Raw genomic sequence first — 25,699 nt, forward strand, 5'->3', positions numbered from 1 at the left:
GAAGGGGAGGGGGGCATGAAGCTCAAGATATTCCCCCACATGCTGGAGGTAACAAATGGCAGGAAGGTTAAGAAGGGCAGCCTCTTCCAGCATGAAGGGTGAATATGTCAATTTCTGCTCGGCTCTCTCTATCTTCTTAAAAACATTGAAAGCTGGCTTGCAGTTTGAGCTTACAGCATAGGTAGGCAAACTAAGGCCTGGGGGCTGGATCTGGTTCAATCGCCTTCTAAATCTGGCCTGCGGACAGTCCGGGAATCAGCGTGCTTTTACATGAGTAGAATATGTCCTTTTATTTAAAATGCATCTCTGGATTATTTGTGAGGCCTGCCTGGTGTTTTTACATGAGTAGAATGTGTGCTTTTATTTAAAATGTATCTCTGGGTTATTTGTAGGGAATAGGAATTCATTCTTCTTCTTTTTTCCAAAATATAGTCCGGCCCCCCCACAAGGTCTGAGGGACAGTGGAACGCTAAAAAAGTTTGCTGACCCCTGTTACAGTGCACCTGCCTGGTAGCTGCACTTGGAAGCTGAGCTTTTGCTGAAAAGCTCACCTGGTCTTGCAGGTTCTCTCTTGCAAAGTGTATCTCCCTTTCTTTCAATAAGCCCCAGGGGTGGCGATACCAAAGAAAATTACCTTCAAGGCTGCATGCAGACTTTTAACATCTTGCCCTCACTTCTGCCAAAAACCTATACACAGGCCTAACGTTTGAGAGACTCAATTGAGGCATCCAGGAAATTGACCTTGTCATGTGTTATAAGAATGAAGCAGATCCACCCCCATTATGAGTGTTTGTGTTCAAAACAAGTACCTGGATGTGTGGATGGTAACCATACAAAAAGGACCAGAATTTTACATTAGATCTTCGGTAGTCGGCATGGTGTGCAGTGACTAGGACCTGGGGAACCAGGGTTCAAGTCCCCACTCAGCCTCTCAGTCTAACCTACCTCACGGGGTTGTTGTGAGGGAAGAATCATGTACACCAGGTCTGCCCAACAGGCCGATCGCGATCTACTGGTTGACTGTGGGGTCCCCTGGTCAATCGCTTGATCCTGAGTGATCTACCCCCCCAATATATATATATATATATATATATATATGCTGCACGGCACTCAACATCTGTAAGAGATGCTGTGGCTTTGGAGCGTGCAGGCTTCCCGTTGCCGAAATGGTCCCCCGCTGGCTCTCCCTCAGCTGTAGGGCGGCTAGGAGACTCCACGTCACAAGGCACACGATCTCCCCCAAAAAAGCTCAACAAATTTGGGCAGATTACTGCCATTTTTTTAATAGTAAGAGTAGATCGCAGTCTCTTGGGAGTTGGACATGCCTGGGGTACACAATTTTGAGGTCCTCGGGAGAAAAAGCTGGGATACAAATGCAAAAAACAAAAACAAATAAATGTTGAGGACTATGCTGGCTGGGGTTGATGGGAGTTGTAGTCCACAACATCTAAGAGGACACCACATTGGCTAAGCAGGACAATATGAAGAGGTGGACAACTACCACACTTCCTCATTTTCAACCTATTTCATTGCTTTCAAGGAGCACCCTTCCCCCTATGAACCTGCTAGGACACTGCAATAGGCATCTGACATCCCCTGTGCCCCACAAAGTACTGGGGGCACTGGCCAGAGAACAGGCCTTCTCTGCAATAGTCTGCCCCCAGAATACTCCACCAGGCACGCCAAGTGCCAACTGCACTATCATTTCGGCATCAGGTGAAAGTGTTTTTTTTATTATTCTGGGCAGCTGTAATGGAATTGTTACAGCTATGTAATCCAGGCATAAGCATGGGTGGTTTCTTTAACAATTGTTATTACGCAGCTATTTTGTATTGTTTCAAAGTTTTTCTGGCGTTTTATTGTCTTCTACATACAATAGAGACAAAGGGGGGGGTCTCTACACAAGAAGCTGCCTTATACCGAGTCAGACCACTGGTGCATCTAGTTCAGTATTGCCTACACTGACTGACAGCAGCTTCCCAGGGTTCCAGGCATGGGGCACTCCAAGCCCTACCTGGAGGTGATAGGGATAGAACTCAGGTCCTTCTGCAGGAAAAGCAGGTGGTCTACCACTGAGCTATGGTTCTTTCCCTAAAACACGTCTAATAAATCAAAATCAAATCACTTCCCTCGAACTGAAACTTCCAGACAGTCCTCATGCACAAAGAGCATGTTGCAGGATTTTAATCAAGGCAATGAATGATTGCTCTCATACTCAATGAATTTTGTTTGGGGAGGGGAGGGAATCGTAGACCTCAGCAACACATTTCAGATACAGCCCAGTGTACCTTTTGCTTCTCCATTTGGAACTCTATATAAACATGCCTAAGGAGCCAGGACTTCAAAGCTGCTTGCTGGAGTAATCCAAAAACAAATAGTTTATCCTGAGATCTGCTGGGCTCAGAGGCAGCGTTTGCAGTGAACATGACCTTTGCACGGTTCAATCACGAAGCAAATTGAGCTGGGTATTTACCAGCGGTAAGACTTGCTTCATTCAGAAATTAACTACGCTCAAGAAAACAGACAGGGGATTCTAAAAGGGCAAAGCCATCAGCTGTTCCAATGCCTACACGTCCTCATGAGCGGCCTTCGCTGCCCTATGGCAGACCCCAGTCAGAAAGAGGATGCTGGTGGGTGTGAGAGAGGCAATGACTGGACTGATGCACTGCTCTACAGGCTATGTCATGCTTCCTGGAACAAACAAATCTAGCAGACACAGCCCAGTCGGTAAAGCGCCTGAGCTTCTCTCATCAGGAACCACAAAGTGGAACAACACTAGATGTAATCATTTAGAGCACTGGGTTGCTGCACTCCACATTTGCCCTAGGGTCAACCCAATTCTGATCCCATTAGAACACAAGGAAAAGACCTTCTGGATCAAACCAAAGGCCCATCTAATCCAGTATTCTGTTTTCACAGTGGCTAAAGGGATGCCTAATGGAAGCCAAGCACCAGCAGGAAACTCACACCCAATGCATTTATAGGACAAAAGGTTCTTTCTGGGGTAAAATGTCACAGCAACCTTCATTCTGAACATGTGCATCTCTACTTGACCAGCTCCAAGGAGAATGAAAGACAAGGATGCAGGACAGAAACATCCTCCTCCTCGTCATCATCAATAAGTTTACTGTACTAGCCAAAGGTAAAGACTATTTCAGAACAGTTTGCTGAACTACAAACCATAATAAAAACATACGCCAAAAATATAAAACAAACCTCAGTAACAGGAAGAAAGAGAAGTCAGAAAAACCACTGCCTACCTCAAACCTAGCTCAGCTTCCAGTTAAACCTCTGTTTCTCCATAACAACTTATAGCAATGTTATCTCTCTCTCTCTCTAATCATTTTTGCAGCCAGTGCATAAAGCACCATGTTATGTGTCACAAAGCTTTTAGCATCACTCGAAATGGAACCATTTTTGCCACAGTACGCCTACTTCCATGCATTAGCAAAGGTTTCAAAAATCCAGATCCCTGTAGAAGGGGCAAATTAACAAATAATGGATAATGTCTTCTACCTGTAGCTGGTCACAAATACAAAATCTGCCACCCGGGCGGGACATTATTGTAGCAGCCATCCAAGACTGCAGTAAGCATCACTTGAAACCACATCTCAATAAAAGCATTTAAAGAGACAGGCCTGAGTTTAGTCAAATAACAGGTTCCAGCTTCTGCCAACTTAGCATTTTGAAAGCATACCAGTGCAAGTAGATAAATAGGTATGGCTGTGGCAAGAAGGTAAATGGCATTTCCATGTGCTCTGGCACTCGTCACAGTCCTCTGTGCACCACTAGCGATTTAGTCATGCTGGCCACATGACCCAGAGAGCTTTCTGTGGACAAACGCCAGCTCCCTTGGCCTGAAGTGAGAACAGAGTCGCACCCCATAGTTGCCTTTGACTGGTCTAAACCATTCAGGGGTCCTTTACCTTTTACCTTTTTAAAAATGCACTGTTTTTAAAAATGGTACCATGGAGGAAAATTGGAGTCCCAGATAGGAAAATGGGAAACTGCCTTATACAGAGTCAGCCCATTGATCCACGTAGCTGAGTATTGTCTACACCACTGGTCTGATTTAAGGTGGGTTGTAACAGGTGCAATACCATCATGGAGATGTATGGTAAAAGAAATGGCTCCCCAAATGATTGCTTGGATTAAAAGTGTGTCCAGGGTCTGAAAAGGTTGGTGGTACCTTGACTGATTGGCAATGGCTCTTACAGTAAGTGTTTGAGACCAGCTTCCCTCCCGGCACCCACTTGAGATGCCAGGAATGGTACCTGAGGCCTCTCTGCATTCAAAGCAGGTGCTTTACAACTGAGCTACGGCTTAGTTAAATATTGCCTCTCAACCAGCCACTGCTGGTGTCATGCTTTCATGGCAGAGCTGATGCTTCAGAGACACACCCACACCCATCAAGATGCACAACAGGTGGTTTCAAGGAACCTTGGCAGATCCTGAGTCCATCTTTCACCATGTAATCATCATTGTCAAGAAGAGGGGGAAATCATGGCACATCAGGCTCCCCTGCTTACCAGCGTTAGCTCCAGATTATTTTTTTCTAGAAGCGGGAGAGGGGGTTGGTTAAGATGCTGTCTAATCCTAAACTTTCTTTTTTTTAATGGTGGAATCCACTCCATCAGATCCATGAGCACCGTGTGAAGTCCACAAAAGATGCTAACATTTATTTATTTTTTAATAATATTTATTAGAAATTTCCAATTACAAAAAAAAATAAAAAGAACAAAACATCCCAATTTAAAATCTTATTTTCAGTAGCATCTTTCCAGGACTTCCCCTCCCCTCCCCCTCTTGTATTCCAATTCTTACAAATGAATTCAGCAAATTCTTATCCCAGATTTTGAACTTATTATCATTAGCCCAGTTTTAAAAATATTTTCCCATCCCCTAAAATCGACCTGTTCCCTTCCGCGCGTTCCCTCCTTTAATATACAATAGATTAGAATAATCAAGTATAATTAATTAAAATAAAATTGTAAAAATATAATTAAGATAATCAAATATAATTTTACACCCTTTGGATTCCAAATTTCCCTCCCCCCTTTCCCGGTTGCGTTCCCAATGTTCATCAACGTCTGATGTCTTCCTGGAGCTCCCACATCTATCTAGGTCATAGTCCTTTACCAGTCATCTTTAATTTCGAATGTCCAATCTTGGAAGGAGTCTATCTCAAAAAGGCCCATTTCTTCCATCCAGATTTTTATATTTAGGAGTAAAAACTCCAATTTTATTTCTTAGACTTTTCAAATCTGGATGTCCCAAATGTTCCCACTTCCAACTTTATCCAATTCTTGTTGTTCTTGTTGTTCTTGTTAATCCCTCTCCTCCTTTTTTTTTTCCCATGCTCTCCTGCACAAATGTTCTAATTCCAAAAGCTGCTAATTCCTCTGCAGAGGCTCTGTTATTCAGGAACAAAACATTATGCCAAGTCCCTTCCATTCTTCAATAGATAAATCTATTGTCTCCTTTAGTGTGTAGACCTCTGTAGACAAAATAGTGTTCCATTCCTGCAGTTTCCCAGGAGATAAAAAGTTCTATTCAAGTTTCAAGCCAACAATACTTGTAATATCCCTCAGCTCCTCTAGGTGGATTGCAATAACTCAGTTCCCTTCCAGATCATGCCCACCAGTCAAAATAACTTGTTATTCCTTGTTTTAAGCAATTTGTATCCAATTTATAACAAATGTAACCGGCAAAGTCCTCGTAACAAAGTTCTCATTTTTGTTCTTCCGCTTTGACAGCTCTTTGACAGCTGTCAAAACCTCTCTTTCTCTTCTCCCGGCGCTCTCACAAATCGCTCCCAGGATTCCGGGGGGGGGGGGGTTGCTTTTTAATTCAATTCCACTTTTCTCCTCCAGCTCAGTCTTATAATTTTCCATCGCGAAGTTAGTAACCTTGTCAAAATAGGGTTGCGCTCGATCTTAGTTGTCAAATCCTTTACTTTAACTCCTCTACGACGGGGGGGGGGGGCTGACTTCCTTTTTGTGCCTCCCCCGCTCGCTCCGAATTTTTTAAAAAATTTATCCCCCTTTTTAGTCCAGGTTCCAATTACTCACGGGTTATTCTTTTAAGTCCAAATTTTCAATAGAAGAAGTCAGCGCTCTCCGTCGAATGGCATGCGGCTTCGCTCGGCAGGGGAAGCGGAGGACTCAAAGCACCACCCCCCCCCCCGTCACCCGTTCCGCAGCCTTTAAAAAGGCTCCTTCGTGGGTCGGGGGGGCGCAAAAGGTGCCAGCCGAGTCACCATGTCCATGGGTTTCAGCGCCCATGGTTTTTGAGGGTCCCCGCGTCGCCGGCGCGGTAGGACCCAGCCCCTGCCGAGCAGGCTCCCTCCGGAGCTCGGAGGGAGTCCGCCATTCGGCGATGGCGCCAACCCGGAATTCCCAAGATGCTAACATTTGTTAAAGTGTTTTATACCCAACCAAGTTCTACACAGAGCAGAGCCACTGAAATTAATGGACCCAAAATTAGCCATGCCCATTAATCTGGCTCAGAATATGGCCTGGAGTTGGATATTGTTTAAATGTTTTTAACAGTTTTTAAATTATATTTTACATTTTAAATTATATTTATAGTCACAGCTCTTTGGAGATGATGGGTAGGATATAAATTCAATAGATAAATGAATAAATATATCCCTTAATCCACAATGGAGTGGTCTGTGTGGTTTATGCTACCCACTGAGAGGTGTCTTTTTTTGTTTGTTTGTTTTGTGACCCAGCTTTCATCAATGGCAGCATTTTTGACCATGACCTTTTACCTTCACAGTTGCTTCTTGAGCTTCCCCAACTTTAGTCTTTATGGTGAAAGTTTACATTTATATGTTTGTAATCCCCTCTTCCCCTCTTGCAGAGAGTCCCAGGTTCAATCTTAAGAATCTCCAGGTAGAGCTGTGAGAAAACCTTGCTTGAATATCCATGCAGACAACCACTGAGTCTCTTGGGCTTGGCGATCAGAAGGTCGACAGTTCGAATCCCCACGATGGAGTGAGCTCCTGTTCCTCTGTCCCAGCTCCTGCCAACCTAGCAGTTCGAAAGCACATCACGGCAAATAGATACAGTGGTACCTCGGTTAATGAACTTAATCCATTCTGGAAGTCCGTTCTTAAACCGAGGCACACTTTCCCTAATGAGGCCTCCCACCGCCAGTGCCCTTCCACTGTTCAGATTCCGTTCTTAGACCGAGGTAAAGTTCGCAAACCAGGACACTACTTCCAGTTTTGTAGAGTTCGTAAACCGAACCGTTTGTAAACAGGACTGCTCTTAAACCAAGGTACCACTGTAAATAGGTAACACTGCAGCAAGAAGGTAAACAGCGTTTCCGCGCACTCTGGTTTCTATCACGGTGTTCCACTGCACCAGAAGCGATTTAGCCAAAGGGTGGAAAGGAGAGAAAGTTCCAACAAAAGAGGAGTGGCAGATAAAACTATTTGAGTATATAGAACTTGGAAAGGTGACAGAAATAATCAGGAATCAACCAAATCAAAAGTTTAAAAATGAGTGGGAGTGCTATAGAGTGTACTTAAAAAAATATTTTTCTCAAGTAAAATCTTTGATGTGCTCTGATTAATTTTCACAGAATATATGACAGACATAATGTATTACATATAATACTGGTGAACTATAAGGTGATAAAGGATGCAGTTAAAAAAGGAAGAAAGGACCCGAGGTGAGGTGGACAGAAGTCGCATTCAAACAGTAGAAGGTTAATTATTTGTGATTTATTGTATTGGCAGCTTTTGATGTTGAATCTTACTATCATGTTCTGATGTTTCTTGTGGGGTTTTTTTTTACTGTTGTTGTTTTTGTTTTGTTTTTTGTGTCCCCCCTTTTTATTTTTAACAATGAACAGAATAGTTGTAACACTTAATAAAATCAATAAAGAGCATTTACAAAAAAAGAGAAGTGATTTAGTCATGCTTGCCACACGACCCGGAAAGCTGTCTGCAGACAAATGCCGGCTCCCTCGGCCTGAAAGCAAGATGAGATCCGCAACCCCATCAATACCTTTGACTGGACTTAACCATCCAGGGGTCCTTTACCTTTTTTTTACCTTAGATGAACCGAAGATCTGACTCAGCCCTTTCTTCAGATCCATGAGGACTAGAATCATACTTTATTTTTAGGGTAAGGGCCACAGTTCAGTGGTAGAGTATCTGCTTTACAAACAGAGGATCCCAGGTTCAGTTCCCTGTATCTCCAGGTAGAGCCTGGAACCCTGGAAAGCCACTGCTCATCTAGGTAGATGGACCAATGGTCTGACTCAATATAAAGCAGTTTATTATGTTAACACCTGCACACAGAAATTAATGGGAGGTATATACTGGTGACTACTCATTTGGGATTTATTGCGAGCCTAAATGTGTCGGAGGGTTACACAGAGTTCTGAAGATTTTAAGCGGCGTTAATACAGTGCTGTTGGCTTTCCTTAAAAAAAATAAAAATATTCCATCAAACTTAGCAACAGGAAACTGTGGTCACCAATCCAGCCGCAAACTTTCCATTTGCCTTGGCACTCCCAATCCTATACCAGAACAGCCAGATTCTGGAGAAGGGGAAGAGAGGGAGGCAGGCAGACAAACAAACAAACAGAGAAAGAGAGGCAGGAAATGATTGGTGCAAGCTCATTTGCCCCCTGCAGGGGAACAAAAGAGAAGAGCAAAATAGAAGGTCCAACTTGTATTGCATAATGATGACACTTGTTCTCAAAAGGATTGCTGCTTTATCCCTTTTCAACTGCAGCAAAAAAAAGAGAGAGAGAAGAGGGTATTTTGATGCCAACTTGTAAGAGGCACCAAGTGTCCTCTAATAAGAGGCAGGTTTGCTCTTAAGATGGAACATGAAACAAAATACAGGGTGTATTCTTGTGGTGCTCTCTTTGACAGATGGCCTTTCTGCGCAAAGCAAACGCCCAAGGATTAGTCACAGAAATTATCTATAATAAGATGTGTAGAGCAAGTCAGCAGCAGCACCTTTTAACTTTCTGGTGGCCCAGCTCACTTATTATTTATTTAAAATGTTTTAACCTTGCTCTCCAGCTGGGAAAAAAGAAAAGAAAAGCAGCAGCTCCCCATCAGTAATGAAACTATCCTTTCCTTCAGGCTTGCAATATAAAAGACACAATACAAAAGGAAAAGGGAATGGGAGGGAGGAGGAAAAACATAAGTGCAGGGGTGGCACATCCCATTTCACCCTGGCAGTGCCCCCGTGCCACCTACTCCAACTCCACTGGCGCAGAAATCTTGCACTCTCTGTAAAATCCCATGAGATCTCGCTATAAATTGGCACCAGCTTGTCTGCTGGTGGGGGGCAGAAGGGCACCTGTGGGGGCACTAGCTTGGGGGCTTCTGACACCCATTGGGGCAGCTTCACCCCACCTCGTGGGTGGGATATGCTTGCGTAAGTACAGACCCTAGTTCTTTGTTTTAAAATCTCCTGTTAGTTATTCTTTCCTGCAAAGGAGAACAGAAAGTTTTTTCTTCTCTGCCTGATGGATGGAACCAGGTTGGGCTCCCCTTTGCCATGATGTTTTTCCTGGGAGGCAGAGGAAGCAGGTCAGAGTGTGCTGCCCTTCATCTGGAAGTTGGGAGATGAATGTTCTTCAAGGCAAGAGAAGCTTTCCTTCTCTAGCTGATAGGTAGGACCAGGCTGGCTGCTCTCCCTCTTGCCACAGCAGTTATTTCAACAAAGTCTATGCATCCCATTGGGGGAAAAGAAAGCTGATTAGCTGGATGACCAACCTAAAGCAAGTGCCTAGGAGATCAAGCTACGAGTCAGCAAGATCCTGGTTTGAATTTCACCACAGCCACAAAGTCAACGGGTGGCCTGAATCTCCGCTGCTGTCTCTGGGTTGTATCCAATACTACGCCTACTCAGAGGTAAATAGACACACAACAATTTTAAGTTCAATAGTTTCAACAGGTCTACATAGTTAGAAGAGCATAAGACTTTTGATCTTAGGGTTGTGTGTTCGAGCCCCACGTTGGGCAAAAGATTCTGCATTGCAGGGGGTTGGACTAGATGAATCTCATAGCCCCTTCCAACTCTATGATTCTATGCAAACCTTGCCTTTCCTTCCCCTACCCCACAATTTTCAACGTGTAGATACTAATAACCTAACTTGCACAGGATTAGAGCAATATAATATATGCAGAAGGCTTTGAGTACTCTGAAATGCTATACAGCAGGGATGTCCCAATTTACAAGAGACTGTGATCTACTCCCACTATAAAAAAACAACAAAACAACAACTGGCGGTGATCTGCCCATTGGATTGACTAAAGTTGTTGAGCTTTTTTTTTTTTAGGGAGCCAAAGTTGTTGAGCTATTTTAAGGGACTCAAAATTGTTGAGATTTTTTGGGGGGGAGGATCTCGCGATCAATCGTGATCTACCACGGACCACCCCCACCCCCGTGATCGACCAGTAGATCACAATCAACTTGTTGGACATCCCTGCAGTGGCATAGCGTGGGGGGTGCAGGGGGGGCCGGGCGCAACATCTGGGGGTTAGGGTTAGGGGGTGCAAATCCACGGGTTAGGGGGCGCAAATTACTTGCCTTGCCCCGGGTGCTGACAACCCACGCTACGCCACTGCATCCCTGCTATATCGGACTCTGACTCTAACCACAGTTTAGTGTGAATATGCAGGTTTCCAGAGTCATCTGCTCCTCTTGATCTGCCAGGGGAAAGGGCACTGTGGCAGTGATTGGGCAACCCTGAATGGATTGCCCAATAAGAGAGGGGTGATAATCAAGTCTTTATAAAGAGTGCAAGCCAGAAGGGCATGCGCCATTGATTCAGTACTGCCATCTCCACAGGGACATAAGTGTTTTTCGTGTGGAATCTGTAGGAATCATCGCTCAAGTACAGCCAAGGGTTATGCACTTGGTTGAGCTTTTTTTAGGAAGCCAACGTTGTTAAGCTTTTGGGGGAGGGGCGTTGATCTTGTGATCAACCACGATCTACCACAGACCCCCTGCAATTGACCAGTAGATCGCGATTGACCTGTTGGACATCCCTGCTATATCAGACTCTGACTCTAACCACAGTTTAGTGTGAATATGCAGGTTTCCAGAGAGAAGACTGCAGCTGCTACAGGTCCCTACTGATAGCATATAAGTCATAGTTAGGCCTAGCATGTCATCCAAACACAGGCTTTGTGGCTTCTCTTGCTTCAGAGCTGTAAGCATAGTCCACAGTTCATGGTTGGTCTGCAGACAGAGCAACCAGGTAAGCAAAGGCTGTTGCAGGCACACACTCTGTGGAGCACTTTCAAAGCAGCCCAACATTCCCAAACTGTGCACATATGAATAGAGTATGAGACTTAGAACTCACCCACAGAATGCTCTGCAACATGTACAGAGATCCACTGTGGATCAGTCAATCTGAAAACCACCACTGCACAAGAACAGCTTCAAAAGTAGGCTTAAATATCACAAGAAAGCCAATCTTTACATAGTTGCAGCAACTGTTTGCTGGCATCGACAGCAATAGGACAGATGCTGTATACCAAACTAAGATGACAAAACCAGAGTCTATCACTACAGCAGAACCACACACAAGACAATGGCGACAGCTGGTAAATTTTGCAAGCTGTTTTTCTAAAGCAAGTAACCTTACAGAATGAGATCTTATGCTTTGTTGGGACTGCGATTCCTCCAAGGGACCCCAAGTTATCCCAAGTTGCTCACACCAGGTCTTCAGATAAAAGCACACAGGCATAAAGAGTCCAAAGAATTTACTGAAACAGAACTGAGCTCTCCTTGTCACTTTGCAAGCATTGAATGTGGTTTCAGGAGGGTGGGGTGGGAACTCAGCATAAAGAGCACAGCCTCCTTATGCAGGCAACACATATGCCCCATACATGCAACTCACTAGTCCCAGGTACGTGATGCAGCACCTCAAGTTGACACTAAACAGCTCTGTGTTCAATCAATGCTTAGACAGGAAACCCCATTTATTTAACGCATTTCAAAAAGTCTGATACCTAAGGTGGAGCTACAAGTCTACGTACCCTTAACAAACTACAGATCCCAAGATTTGGGGGTGGGGAGAGAGAGAGAGAATGTGCTTTACATGTGTGGTGTGCAAGAAAAGACTCGGTTCACTTTAATGCAAGAGGGCAGGTTGTAAATAAGCTATTTTTCACCAAGCAAAGAGCTGACTAGATAATAAAAGTGCATCCTCTGAATCAAGTGATATATGGAAGGAGAAGGGGGCAGATTCAGCTGTTAGTTGCTGGTCACTGGCATACACAAGACAACTCAGTGGAGGAGGAGGAAACCAAGGAAGCCTGTTCAGAAAAGACCAGAACAGTCATCCCTTGACTGTCAGTCTAGCTTTCCAAGCTACTCTGGACCAGGGCAGTTTCTTTCATCTAGCATATGTCAATGAATCACCCCAAGGCAAGCAGGCATGCAATGACAACTCCATTCTTGGAGCAGGACAGGAAAGATCAACCCACAAACTGACTGGGCATAATCCGCAGGAATTTTTCCAGAGAGGGAGACTGAGAAGGCTAATGTATCACCAAAAAAATGAGATTTAGTTCTGTACATTTTGCTTCATATCTCAGGTTCTACAAATGCTAGAAACTTATTATTTTCTCCTTTTCTAAGAAAGCAGAGAATCTGGGAATTATTGTGCACAGAGGGTGCTTGTAGTCACCCAAGACAGCAGGCGTGCGGGCAGATGGGTGGATGGGTGGGGGAAGAGAGACAGATCACAGCAGCAAACCAACTGGCCCAAACTATATTCCTTCCACCATGAGACCAAAAGATCTCCCAGAAACAAAACATCAACTTCAGAAACAATGGTGTTTTCCACAAAAGGGAGAGAAGAAAACTCGAGATCGGCTTCCTCATAACAAGGGGAAGGGAGAGAAGGAAAATGGCCATTTAGGACACAGAGATTTACTTTCAGACATGATTGAAACAGGGGATATACACAAGAACTCACCATTCCTTCGGAAGCCGAGCTCTCAGCGAGATCCCTCAAGAAACCCACCTCTTCTTTGGTCTTCATCTGTACAGCCTCTGCAGTGACAGAAGGAGAACAGTCATGGGGCTTTTCGACAAACTTCCCTTCTCGCACCACCAGTACTGCTGATACAACTTTGCTCACCCAAATGCATTCTCAGTAACTCAGCAAGCTCTTCCCACCAACTCCCCCCACCCCATCTGCTTTCCACACAGCTGGTTTGTTTTATGTCATTTCTTAAAAACAGCTTGATTTTTCAGTAACTCGAAAAAGACAGCACAGTGTGCTGAGAAGCTTCAGGACAAAGATAATACAGTGGTGTCCCACAAGACGAATGCATCGCAAGACGAAAAACCCGCTAGACGAAAGGGTTTTCCGTTTTTCGAGGCGCTTCGCAAGACGAATTTCCCTATGGGCTTGCTTCGCAAGACGAAAACGTGTTGCGAGTCTTTTCCCTCCCCCCCCTTTTTCTAAGCCGCTAAGCCGCTAATAGCCACTAAGCCGATAAGCCGATAAGCCACTAATAGCCACTAATAGCGCTAATCCGCTAAGCGGGATGCTTCGCAAGACGAAAAAACCGCAAGACGAAGAGACTCGCGTAACGAATTATTTTCGTCTTGCGAGGCACCACCGTACCGGGATGTGAATTTGGAGAGCAGGCAACAAACAGCTCATTGGTAGAGCACACTTGCTTCATGTGCCGAATGCCCCAGGTTCAATCACTGCCATCTCCAGTTTCAAAGGTTGGGGTGGAATATGATGAGAAAGACATCTCCCAAACAGAGTAGGGAACACAAGGCTAGCTGGATCAATGGTCTGACTCAGCATAAGGCAGTTTTGTGCGCTCATGTGACAACAGCTTAGAGGCATGCACCTGGGGTGTTTTTGTACATTTGATGAGAACTTTTTCCGGCTGCTACTATGACCCACACTGTACTGGCCTACTGGGCTAGCAACTTTGCAGAGCTGGCTTAGCAACAAGTGATGGGACCATCCTCTAATACTGGGGTTGGGTGCCTTCTTCAGGCTGCATTCCCTCCCAGACAAACTTCCACTTGTCACACATCAGTGGTGGGCAGGGTCAGGAGGAAGTGTGGGCAGTGCAACTAATGTTCACATATTCAAACACCCTCTCTGTTTAATAGGTTATTGTATTTTAGTGTTCTGTTGGAAGCCGCCCAGAGTGGCTGGGGAAACCCAGCCAGATGGGCAGGATATAATACATTATCATTATCATCATCATCATCATCATCATCATCATCATCATCATCTCTGTATCATCCCATCCAGACAAGCAAGCAGCCCTTTCAGAATCGAAGGACACGTTTCAGCCTGCAAAAAAACATATAGGATTTGATGCAGGGCCAGCAAGGCCTGTGACTTGGAGAGAGTTCCAAGGGCTGGAGGGCCACATTTGGCACCCCAGGGCCCAAAGTGCCTCACCCCTGTGTTAATAGACATTCAAGAAGGAACACACATACAGAAACTGTTCCTTCAGGTTGTTTGAACAGTGACAGATTGAAGAGATCGAATGCGAGGAAAGAAATCAAAATTTGGTCTGACCTAGCAATGTCAAAATTTTAATGCTGGATTCAAATTATTTAACACACACATCTAGCGATCTGGGGAGTCATCTTACAAGCCTGCATAAAGGTACCCTACTACTACGACTAGGAGTTTTATCAGGCAGCAGCATCCCCCCAGCACCGGCATAATTTGTGAGGGAGGCACTTCTGGTAACACAGCTCAACATTTTGACAACTTGGCAGCAGTTGTAGAAAGATCCAGAGAAATAATGTTGCATTGTTGTTGTTTGGTTGCGAAGCCCCTCTCCTCTCACACAACAAAAGGAGCTGCCAAAAGAGGATTTCATGTTTGTTTTTGTAGCGTAGCGGTTACTTCTCCACAGACTCAAAAGAAGTGCAACTTATGACTTGGCAAGCGAGAACAAGTTCAGCTCCAGCTCAGAACAAGCATTCCAGGCATCCTTGGCCACCAAAATTTTTATACACACACATACAGACACACAGACACACACAGTGGTACCTTGGTTTATGAACGGACTCCAGAAGTTCGTTCTTAAACCAAAGCGTTCTTAAACCAAGGCGTGCTTTCCCATAGCAGCGGGGGACTCAATTTACAAATGGAACACACTCAACAGGAAGTGGAACATGTTCTGCTTCCAAGGCAAAGTTCACAAACCAAAACACCTACTTCTGGGTTTGCAGCGTTCTTAATCCAAGTTGTTCATAAACTAAGCTGTTCTTAAACCAAGGTACCACTGTATTATAAAGTCATGGTGATTTGGACCTTTCAGAAAATTCTGCAACAGAACCTTGAAGATAGAAAAGGGGAAAGAAAACCCACCACTTCATCTCTCCAATGAGAGTTGGAAAAGGTTAGAGAAAGGGATCAGGGGCTCAAGGGAACCTTTGGCCACTACAGATGTTGTTGCACTCCAGCTCCCAAGAGCCCTCAGTCGCCATGGCCAATAGTCAGGAATGATTGACGCTGTGGTATAGCAAACATCTGGAAGGTGCCAGGCTCACACTACCCATGCCACGAGAGGAAAGTCAAAGGTACACAGGTGTCTTTAGTTTAGAGAAGAGAGAAAAGATGGGGAACTCATGAGGGAGAATTTATTATAATCAGTCTGTTCCTCCCCACTCCCCACCCCAATATAATACAGGGTGGAAGAGAAGAATGGGGGTTACCCAAAAAGAATCACCCAGCAGGAAGTGCTTGACTGACAGAAGGAACTAGTTATTCACCTGGTACATAATCAATTTATGTAATTGCCAGCTGCAAGATGTGCTGAGGCCAACCAGCTGTAATGGCTTTCAAAGGGGTTGGAGGCCTATCCTTCCACAAGTGGTGGCACCCCAGCTATGGAACTCCCTCCCCACTGAAATCTGACTGCCCCCTACATTGCATGCAGTCAGATGGCAACCTCTTTGTTCCAACAGGCCTTTGGAGCACAGGCTGCATTCTCATGGCAGTTTATTCAGTTTTCACAACTCTTCCTTAGCTGTTAATGCTCTGCATTGCATTTGAGCTTTCACATGAAGTATAAGCTACTTCTGGAACTACAGTGGAAGATAGGTCAGAATCAGTGCTCATTTCCATGTTGTTTGCTTCCAAGAAAAAAATTTCATTTGCAAATATGGAAATGAATGCTAAAGATGTGTTATATTCCACTACAGTTCCACGATCCTTCACTTCGGTTCTGGAAGAGACTTTTACATTGTGTGAAAACTCAAATATAATGTGGAAATTAATAGTCAGAGAAGCATAGTGAAAATGGAATAAACTGCCCATGAATGCAGCCATTGTAAAACACAGATTACCACTCAAGGACTCAAGGAGATTTACACAGATTAAAACAACACAGATAAAATATAGAAAGCGGGGAAAATAAAAGATAATAAAAGATAGCAATTAAAAAGTGGTTAAACAATATTAAACAATTAAAACTATTTAAAATGATCTATTAAAATACAGATAGTAAAAACAGCACATCGCTATTTAAAAGCGCTGTTAGTCACTTTCCTCACAAAAGTGACCCAAAGTGGCTTACAAACACATAAACACATATATTTGCATGATTCAATGTCAAGAAAATTAATGCTAGATTCAAATTATGTAACATAAACATCTAGAACCCTGGGAAGTTACTTTCCATGCCTGCATAGATGCACCTCTACTAACTCCTTGTATATGTTTAATTTATAGAACTACAGAGTTGGAAGTATCATCTAATCCAGGCATGGCCAAAGTCCATTTTGGGGGCCTGTGGCAGTTTATGTCCTGGGGTAAAATCTTTAAAAAACCTCAACTACTTCAATCCTAAAAAAAAAAGTTAGCAACTTTGGTCGGCCCTTCACTTCATCATATCTGGCCCTCTTTGAAAAGAGTTTGGACACCACTGATCCTATCCAACTAAATTAATATGCAAGTACAAATTTGTACTCATGTAATAATTTAGTCTGTTGCAATTCGCATTGTGCTTACATTTCATTTTTAACATTGTACTATTTTGTTGTTAGCTACCTGGGCTCTCTTGAAAGGCTGGGCAGCATCAGCAGCAGCAACATCACCATCATTCATGGTTAGAAAGAGGACAAGAACAGAAGAACGGGAGAAGAGCCTGCTAGATCAGGCCAGGGGTCCATCTAGCGCAGCATTCTGCTTTCACAATGGACGACCAAATGCCTGTGAGAAATCTGCAAAGCCAGACCCGAGCGCAAGAGCACTCTCCCCTCCTCAGGTTTCCAGCAACTGATGTTCAGAAGCATTTGTGCCTCCAGCCGTGGAAGGAGCAAAGTCAACTAGGTGGCCTTTTAGTCTGATCCAGCAAGGCTATTATGATGATGATGATGATTATGATGATGATGATGCAGCTGGACTCGACAGAAAAGGGAAGGAGAGCACCTTTTGCCTCTGCAGCCAATAAAGCAGCAGGAGAAAAGTGCTGTAACCTCACCTTCTCTTCCCTCTCAGAAAAGCAACAACAAGCCGGGAGGGAGGAACCAGCAGGTGCTCCAGGGATCAGCAAGGAGGGACTGCCAGGGGAATAGGAGGCAGAGGAGACACGCAAGGCGGAAGGCGTAAAATGAAGGCTATGGATGCTGTCTTTCCAGGGTGCCAATGCTTTCTCCAAGGAGCCTGTTTGCCACACGCTGGAGGCAGAGGGGCACAGTATGAGCAATGGGAATAAATAAATAAGGGACACACTCCAAAGCTGTAGAGATGAGACAGGCACAAGGAGGTTTTCAGAAACACAGAAAAACTGGGTTGCAACCAATGTTAGTCACACTCAGGAGCAAACAGACATGGCAAGGCCCCATCTGCTCTACACATTTAAAGCAGCATTATTTGTGGTCAGGACTTTTATTGCCTGGGTTCAAATACTCAACTTGGCCACAACATTAAGGTCCGCTTCACATTAAGGCCCTTCTGTCGGCACTGTGCGTTCAAAGCGGCATCGTACCACTTTTAAGGGTGTTGTGAACCCTATTCCCCTGACAAAGCTACAATCCTCAGAGTGGTTTAACAGACAATCCCTTTTCCCAGGGAACTCTGGGAACTGGAGTTCTGTGAGGAGAATAAGGTCTTCTAACAATTCTCTGCTCCCATGACAAACTACAGCTCCCAGAATTATTTGGGGGAAGGCCTTGCTGTTTACAGTGGTACCTCGGGTTAAGTACTTAATTCGTTCCGGAGGTCTGTTCTTAACCTGAAGCACCACTTTAGCTAATGGGGCCTGCTGCTGCTGCCGTGCCGCCGGAGCACAATTTCTGTTCTCATCCTGAAGCAACCTGAAGCAGTATTTCTGTAACCAGAAGCGTATGTAACCTGAAGCGTATGTAACCCAAGGTACCACTGTAAATCGGTACGACACAGCTGTAAATATATAGAGCAGATGGGGCCTAACCTGGGTCTATTAATTAAGATGGGTCACCCTACAGTGATTAAACTACATGCCACACTCAGCTGTGTCATAGACAAGGTGGCATGCCTTTGTTACTTTATTATATATGTATGGATTGCCCCGTAATATAAATTATCTAGGCATCAAACAAATAAGAGAGTGTAAAATGAAAGCCATAAAATCATACTCCAAGAAAACCACAGTAAGTAAGCTTAAGAGAGGCAGGCCAGCATAAAACCCCCACCCAAAACAGCACTATAAACTACTAGATTCAGTACAGAACTAAAATCTATCACCAAATACATACATTAAAACCACCAACCATACTACAGATCTTTAAAATCCAGGGGGAAACATACATGCTAAGCTGGTACCAGAGACAGCAATATGAGTGCCAGCATTCCATAACTGGGAGGCCACCACAATAAAAGGCTTTTGTGGCCATTAAAAAGGGCACTCTCTTGAAAAGCATGCATTGGTGAGTACTCAGGGGTAGACTTCAACTCAAAATCCTTGCCCCATTATCCCATTGTGACCTGTTAGACAAATCAAGGTAAACGAGGCAGGTCTCAACTTTTAAAACGACTCTGCAGATTCTGCCAGTCATCCCTGAAGGAGCCACTTGGGCAAAGATGCCTAAACAAACAACCACCCTCTGCTTTGTCAATTTCCCCCTTGCCCGATTGCCTGGAAACCGTGCCTGCTTTGCATAAGCAAATATGTCCAAGGCTTTTCAGAGACAGTCTGCAACAGCCTTGCCCTGAGCTGGTGCCCTCCATCTGCTTTGGGGGGGTTGTGGTCCAAAACATCTGAAGGGCATCAGGTTGAGGGAATGTTGCACTACCAAAAAGCAAAGCAAAAAACAACAGCCACAGCTACTTAGCAGACCCAGCTCTGTTATCGGTGAACACCCTCCTACCTTTTGGCTGAGAAAATGGCGGCTGCTGGTGTTGACAGGAGAGGAACACTTGCCTCTGCTGTGCTCTGGCATGGTAGGCAAAACTACAGCTTAATCCTGTTTCTGTTTGTTCTCTTCAGCTGCCCAAGAGCCAACGCCAAACTGCACTTAACAAACGGTGCCTGGGCAAAAACAGCATCTCTCCCCTCCCACCCCTTCCAGTCCCAGCATCAAGTTTACAGCAGGTGCAGAGCAGGAAGTACTTCTAATTATAGGCTTCCATTCTCAGCCGCTGGCTTGCACCTTCCTACACTCCTTGGCCAACAACACTCCCCAACAAAGCTGTTTTGGATGCACTGATACCTTTTTCTCTGTTTAAGCTTCCTGCGAAGCCCACCACAGGCAGACAAACCCCCTCGCTTTCCTGAGCCCTCCAGACCTTTGGAGACACGCAGCAGCACTATTATTAGCCACTTGCCAGCCCACCTGGTGAGCTGTCCTTAATTATATCTAGAAGCCATCACTGGGCATGGCACTTTTCTTTTTAGCTGAAGTTGCAAATGCGGCGGTGTGGCTTCCACCCTTCACCTTTTCCTATTATTCCCTGCACCCATCAAAAGTTTCCGAGAAGGAAAGGTGGAGAAAGAAATTTTAGGAAGCAGCCACTGACGTCCGGAAGGAGGAGGAGGAGCTCTCACGAAGCCAAGCACTCCAGTGTCTCCCTTGCAACCGCTCCCATGCTATTGAAACATCAAACTAAAAATACAGCACAAAATTAAAATGAAATGGGAGCTTGTTAAATGCTGAATCATGCCAAGCAGAGGTGGCAGCTAGATTTTCCACTTTCACATCTAGTTCTTTTTTTCTTCACCACCTGTACACATGGCCCTAAGACATTTCAGCAGCCAGAAACTACTCAAATCTTTTACTCTCTTTGCCAACCAGATTTTTATTATTTTTGAAAGAGGGGAGGTTTAAGCTTTTATTTCATGCACATGCAAAAACACCAGCACTTCGATTTACAGTTCTACTTTGTATTAAGTCTGCTGGCACTAATTTATTGCAGATCAACCTTTGCTTGAGATGGGATGGGGCTGCTTGCCACACCTGTGATTCCTCGGGGCAAAACAGCATAATAGCACCAGACACCATACACATACGCACACAAAAAAGGGAGGGGGGAGGGAAGGGAGGAATCAGCTGTTTACATTTTAACAGCTGTCTGAGCAGGTGGGGCCCAAAAAGCCTGCATTAAAACTATCATTAAGCGTTGCTAAAGATTCCGCCTCTAGGATTTCAGCTCAGATTGGAAAAAGTCCCTCTCTTTCTCACTTTTTAAACCTTTTTTGTTTTCATTTTCTAAAAAGAAACTAAAAAGTGTTCAATGAACTCTTGTTGCAGAAGAGGCAAAATGCTTTAATAAAGGCACCCAACCGGTTTGTCCTGATGCCGTCAAGTCCTCTCCTGTCAAAGTTTGCTCATCAGCCAAAACCCATCAACCCTTTGTTTTGTCAAGTCGGAAATAAAGGCTTGAATCCCAGATCCAGCTCTTAAATGTGCTGGGAAGGGCATAATTGTGTTCGGTCAGGGTTTCAGAAATGCAAAAAGGGGATTTGGGTGGTGGCGGGGAGGGGAGTAAGACTGCTTCTCTCACTGTGCTGTGTGTGTGACCTAAAAGTACCACATTTAGAAACTGGCAGGCTCAGACTGGAAGGACACTTTTAGAACTTCAACAGCTGACATGAGGGAGAAGCTTCACACATAGCCCTTCTGGGTTCTCCAATTCCAAGTTAGCAGAGAAAGTTAGCACAAGCGAAGTTTGGATCAGCTTGGGCTCTTGTTTTAGAAGAAAAAACATAAGGTATAAAGCCCCAGTTGCTAACTATTTAACCATACATAGCCTCTCTTAATGCAATAAAACATTTAGTGTTTGTTATCCTGGGCTTATTTATATAGCAGCACAGGTGCACATTTATGGCAATTAAAAGAAGCAAAATACATGCCAAAAAAATGAGGACAGGGCGAGGTCTCTGCCTCAAGGGGCTTACAATCTGAATTTCAACTACAGGAAAGAGAACAAGCAGCGGGGAGGGACAGGAGAGAACAGCCAGGGAGACATAAGATTCTCTATGGATTGTGGAAATGCAGATTCTGGGAAATTGCTGAAAGGATCCATGAAAACAAAATAATGTAAGGAAGATGGGGGAGAAGAAAGGAAGTGATAACCTCATCCCCTCTTTCACACACAACAAGTTCCCATGAACCAAAGAACACATTCCCTTTGCTTGCCTAGGAAAAACACAAATCCCATGGCCCTAACGTAGAATCAGTCTAACTTCGCTTACCTGCAACAGGTGAACAGCTTGGAAGTGCTGGGCTTGCAGCTCCCTCCGTCAGTCCGCCAGGCTGCAAACTTAAATCTGCTTCTCCATTAGGGATGGATCCAGCATCCGCCGCATGCTGTGCCTCAGATCTGGACTCTGCTAAGGGGGTGATTTCCACAGAGCTTCCAGCCAGACACACCAAGGGACCACATGCTTCTGCCACGGCTGTCGCCTGATCGGCGCTTGTAACTGTCTTGTCAACATTATCCACCAAGGAACCGTCAGCTTCTTGAACAGAACCTGCTGCCTCCCCTTTTCCTAGCAGCTCGACAGCCACGCAGGGAGAGGGTTGCAAAAGCTGGGAGTCCTGTTCAGCTTGGCTTTCCTCCCCTGTGCCATTGCTGGGCTGAGCTAGGCCCTCCATCTGGGCTGCTTCAACTCCGGGCCTAGCTTCCCCCTCGCTGGCCAAAAAGAACATTTCAGAGCCAGGGTCCCCATCGCACGGGGGCTCTTCGGCAATCGGCTGAAGCAATACTCTGGAAGGCACGTTCTCCACATCCTCCCCTCCTTCCCGTGGAAGAATGGCTGCAACAGGTAGATCGCTAGTGACCAAGGGGGCTTCCATTAAATCAGAGAAGCCACCAGGTGAAGGGGCTGCACACAGATCTGGGCAGCTGGGCTCAAGTTCTTGGTTCAGCGTAGCATCGGGGAAGGGGGCCTCGCGGGGACACAGAGAGCCATCCTCTGGAGGTCCAGGGCCTGGCAGGGCATCCCCAGACATACACGCCTTCACATTCTCATCGGCGCCTGAGCTGGAGGCTTCTCCCTTCAACCCTGCTTTAGCATTACTTTCCTTGCCTCCCAGCTCCTTGCCCTGACAACAAGGAGGAGGGGATTGCACAACAGCTGCTGGTGCCGGGCCCTCCGACAAAGCCTCCTCTTTGCCAGGCAGCTCCTGTCCGCTTCCAGGCAGCTGTGCAGAAAAGCCCTCTTGGTTTTCTCCCCGGTGATCCACCAGAGAGAGAGTCTCTGCTGTTTCCTCGCTGCAAAAAGGGCTTCCCTCTGCGGCAGCTGCTGTCGGCTCTGTTGCTGTCTCTGCTGCTGCTGCTGCTCCTACTTCCTGGATTTGTTTGGATTCTCTATTATGAATAGCAGAGGGTGTGCCCATTACATTATCCTGTGCACACTCGGTGCCCTTGCCACCCAAAGGTAGGGCAAGGTCCTGGTGGTGCAGAGATGCCTCCTGGCCAACAGGGGCTGCTCTGGCCTTGCTCTCCTGAGCGACGATCAGCTGGGCCTGCTGGATCGCTTCTTCGACAAGCAAGGAAGAAGCCAGGGCAATGAATTCCTGAGCGCTTTTGCTAAACCGGTCCAGCTCTCGGCTGCTTTCCTCCACCTCTGCCTGTTTGGGAAGGGGAAGAGGCTCCTCTTGGGCTGGGGACGACACTGGAGGGCTGAGCGAGTCTGCCTGCAGTTCAGAGGCATCAGCAGAATCTGCACACAATACAGGGGCGCTAACTTGTTCCTCAACATTGACAGCTCCTTTCTGAGCATCGCAAGTCTCAGATGCCCCCTGGCTGAGGCTGGTAGAGGCAGCACTTCCTCCACAGCCACAGCTAGCAGTTTCGGTTCCCGCTTGCATCGGCTCAAGGTCTTTTTGCTTATCCCCCACCTCAGCCACAGGCTCTGTTCTCTTATCAGTGAAGCCAGGGGCTTTGGGCTCCACCACAAACGTTCGACCCAGCTCATCATTTTCCACATTGGCATCAGAATGAGTGTCAGTAGGCAGGTTTCCACCTTCCGGTTTCTGCCCACACTCATGCACTTCCACCCCAGGGTCACGCTTTGGAGAAGACTCTGAAATCCCTGTCACGTTCACTGCTGCTGCCGTCGCTTCTGTCGCAGGGCTCGGGGCTGTGCTCTGTGCCTCCTCACCAGGAAGCTCACAGCCCTCTGGACATTTTGTAAAATCCTCCTTCGTGCTGTCGCTAGGAGTCTCTGATCCTGCCGTTTTGCTACTTCCGCTCTCGAAAATACTAACACCTGCGCCACTATCTGCAGGTGCATCCCTCTGCAGATCCACCGCTTTACCCCCCTCACCTTTGCGGGTAGCAGAAGCAGCGCTGGCTCCTGGGAAGTTTGCAGCAGGCTCTCTCAGCACTGTACCGGCTGGAAGCAAAGTTTCTCTGGCTCCAGCAGGCTCACAATCCCGCTCCCCATTCGCCACACGCTGCTGGGTTGCAGCATCCGCAGTCCCCGTACAGCTCCTGCATTCGCTCTGCCCCATGCTTGCATCCTGGTCCTTGCGGGAAGTCAGAGGCTTTGAAGGGGCACTTCCAGCTTCTTTCACTTCAGCTGCCTGCACTTCCTGGTCAGAGGTACCCCTTCCACACAGGTGTCCTTCCTCCAAAGCAATGCTGGGGGTTGTCATTCCAACTTCCTGGCTTGTATTTCCACAGGCCGGGAGGCCGACAGCACTGTGAAGTCCAGCAAGCGCACTCAGCTTGCCGTCATTTGCCTCCAGTGTTGCCCCGGCCTCTACAGCAAAGGCTGACTCCGCCTCTTCCTCTTTGTGCAGCCTGGTAACTGTATTTTGACTCTCACAGGAAGACTCTGGGTTTGCCACTTCCTCCAGCCTCAACGAATCTTTTGGCGTGTCTAAGGGCACCTTCGGCTGTCTATCTTCCTCAGGGCAGGCAAGGGCCAAAACCTGCATCGCAGCAAGAGCCAGCGGGACAGAAGCATCTCCTTGGTTTCCTTCTGACGTCATTTCACCAGGATGGCAGCTCGGAACAGCTGTGTGGCCCTCAGCTCCCTGGCCCAAATTACAGTCCTCGCAACTGGTTTCCTGCTCAGGGTGTGGGTGTTCACTGGTATTCTGGAAGAAGAGGAGAGAGATTTAACATTCATTTTATCGTACCATGCTCTGGAAGCAGACGTGCTCTGTTTCTGAGTAACTTTAATAGTTTTCTGCAACAACTCTAAGTAATTGTTCATAAAAGAAACCACACACACAACAATTAACCATAGGAAGACATCAGTCCCAGGGTGGCAATCACAGGAACATACAAAGACAGAGCATTGGTCCATCTAGCTCAGTATTGTCTTCACTGATTGGCTCTCCATTGTTTGAGGCAAGAGCCTCTCCCAGCCTGACCTGAAGACGCCAGGGATTAAACTTGGGACTTTATGCTTGCAAAGCAGATGTGTCTTCTGTTAAGATTCTTGCAGCCTTTTACCATCCTGTTTTTCAACTAGGTTTTGTTGGAGAGCCTCTTTGGGATGTGGCCCTCGCCTCCCTTCCACAAGGGAAAAATGTGTGCGCAGACACAGGCACACACAGCAAGGTCCATTGCCCCAGCCTTCATTAACAATTTGCCTCTAAATGCTGTTGTCAGAGACAATATGCCCCTGAGTACCAGTTGCTGAGGATCACAAATGAGGCTGTTGTGCTCAAGTCCTGCTTGTGAGCTTCCCACAGTCACCCGGTTGGCAATTGTGGCAACAGGATGCTGGACTAAGATGGGCCATTGGCCTGATTCCAACAGGCCTTTTATTATGCTCTTAAAGTGGCCATGGAAGACCACCTCAAATGGAGGACTGGACTCAAAGCTGCCAGCTGACAACTACTTTTCACAGGAGACCCTGTGGCCCTTCCAGCTCCTATCAGCCCCAGTCAGCATGGCAAGTGAGGAGGGATTAAGGGAGTGGTAGTCCAACAATATTGGAAGGACCACTGGTTTCCTGCCCCCAGCCTTTCCTCTGCAAATACCCAGAGCCTCAGTGAGCTTAGCTGCTTTTGGTTTATGACGCACTTTTGCCCAGATTGACCTCCCTAGCTGCTTTTATCATTTCAAGCTGTAGGCTAGATTACTCTCGTCTTTATTATTTCCTTCCCCGGCCCCCAATAAATAGAAAATGCAATTATGCCCTGCATGAAGAAGTTGCAGACTTTCCATGGGCACCTGACTGGCCACTGTGAAAGCAGGATGCTGGGCCAGATATGCCTTCGGTCTGATCCAGCAGGGTGGCTCTTATGCTTTTATCTTACCC

The 25,699-nt window shown here is 46.0% G+C and overlaps 1 protein-coding gene across 5 annotated transcripts in view; it reads right to left on the reverse strand.

Moving 5' to 3' along the window:
• AKAP13 (A-kinase anchoring protein 13) overlaps positions 1–25,699 on the reverse strand; it is a 248,683-nt gene that overhangs the window by 108,004 nt on the left and 114,980 nt on the right. For all 5 annotated transcript variants that reach the window (XM_081838601.1, XM_081838603.1, XM_081838602.1 and 2 more), the window contains exons 8-9: positions 21,668–24,524; positions 12,973–13,049 (exon numbers count right to left, since the gene is read on the reverse strand). In XM_081838601.1, the coding sequence (XP_081694727.1) occupies positions 12,973–13,049; positions 21,668–24,524 (2,934 nt within the window). The remainder of the gene's footprint in view (positions 1–12,972; positions 13,050–21,667; positions 24,525–25,699) is intronic.

Source organism: Podarcis erhardii, assembly GCF_964252035.2.
Source record: "Podarcis erhardii genome assembly, chromosome: 14".
In the NCBI taxonomy this organism is placed as follows: domain Eukaryota; kingdom Metazoa; phylum Chordata; class Lepidosauria; order Squamata; family Lacertidae; genus Podarcis; species Podarcis erhardii.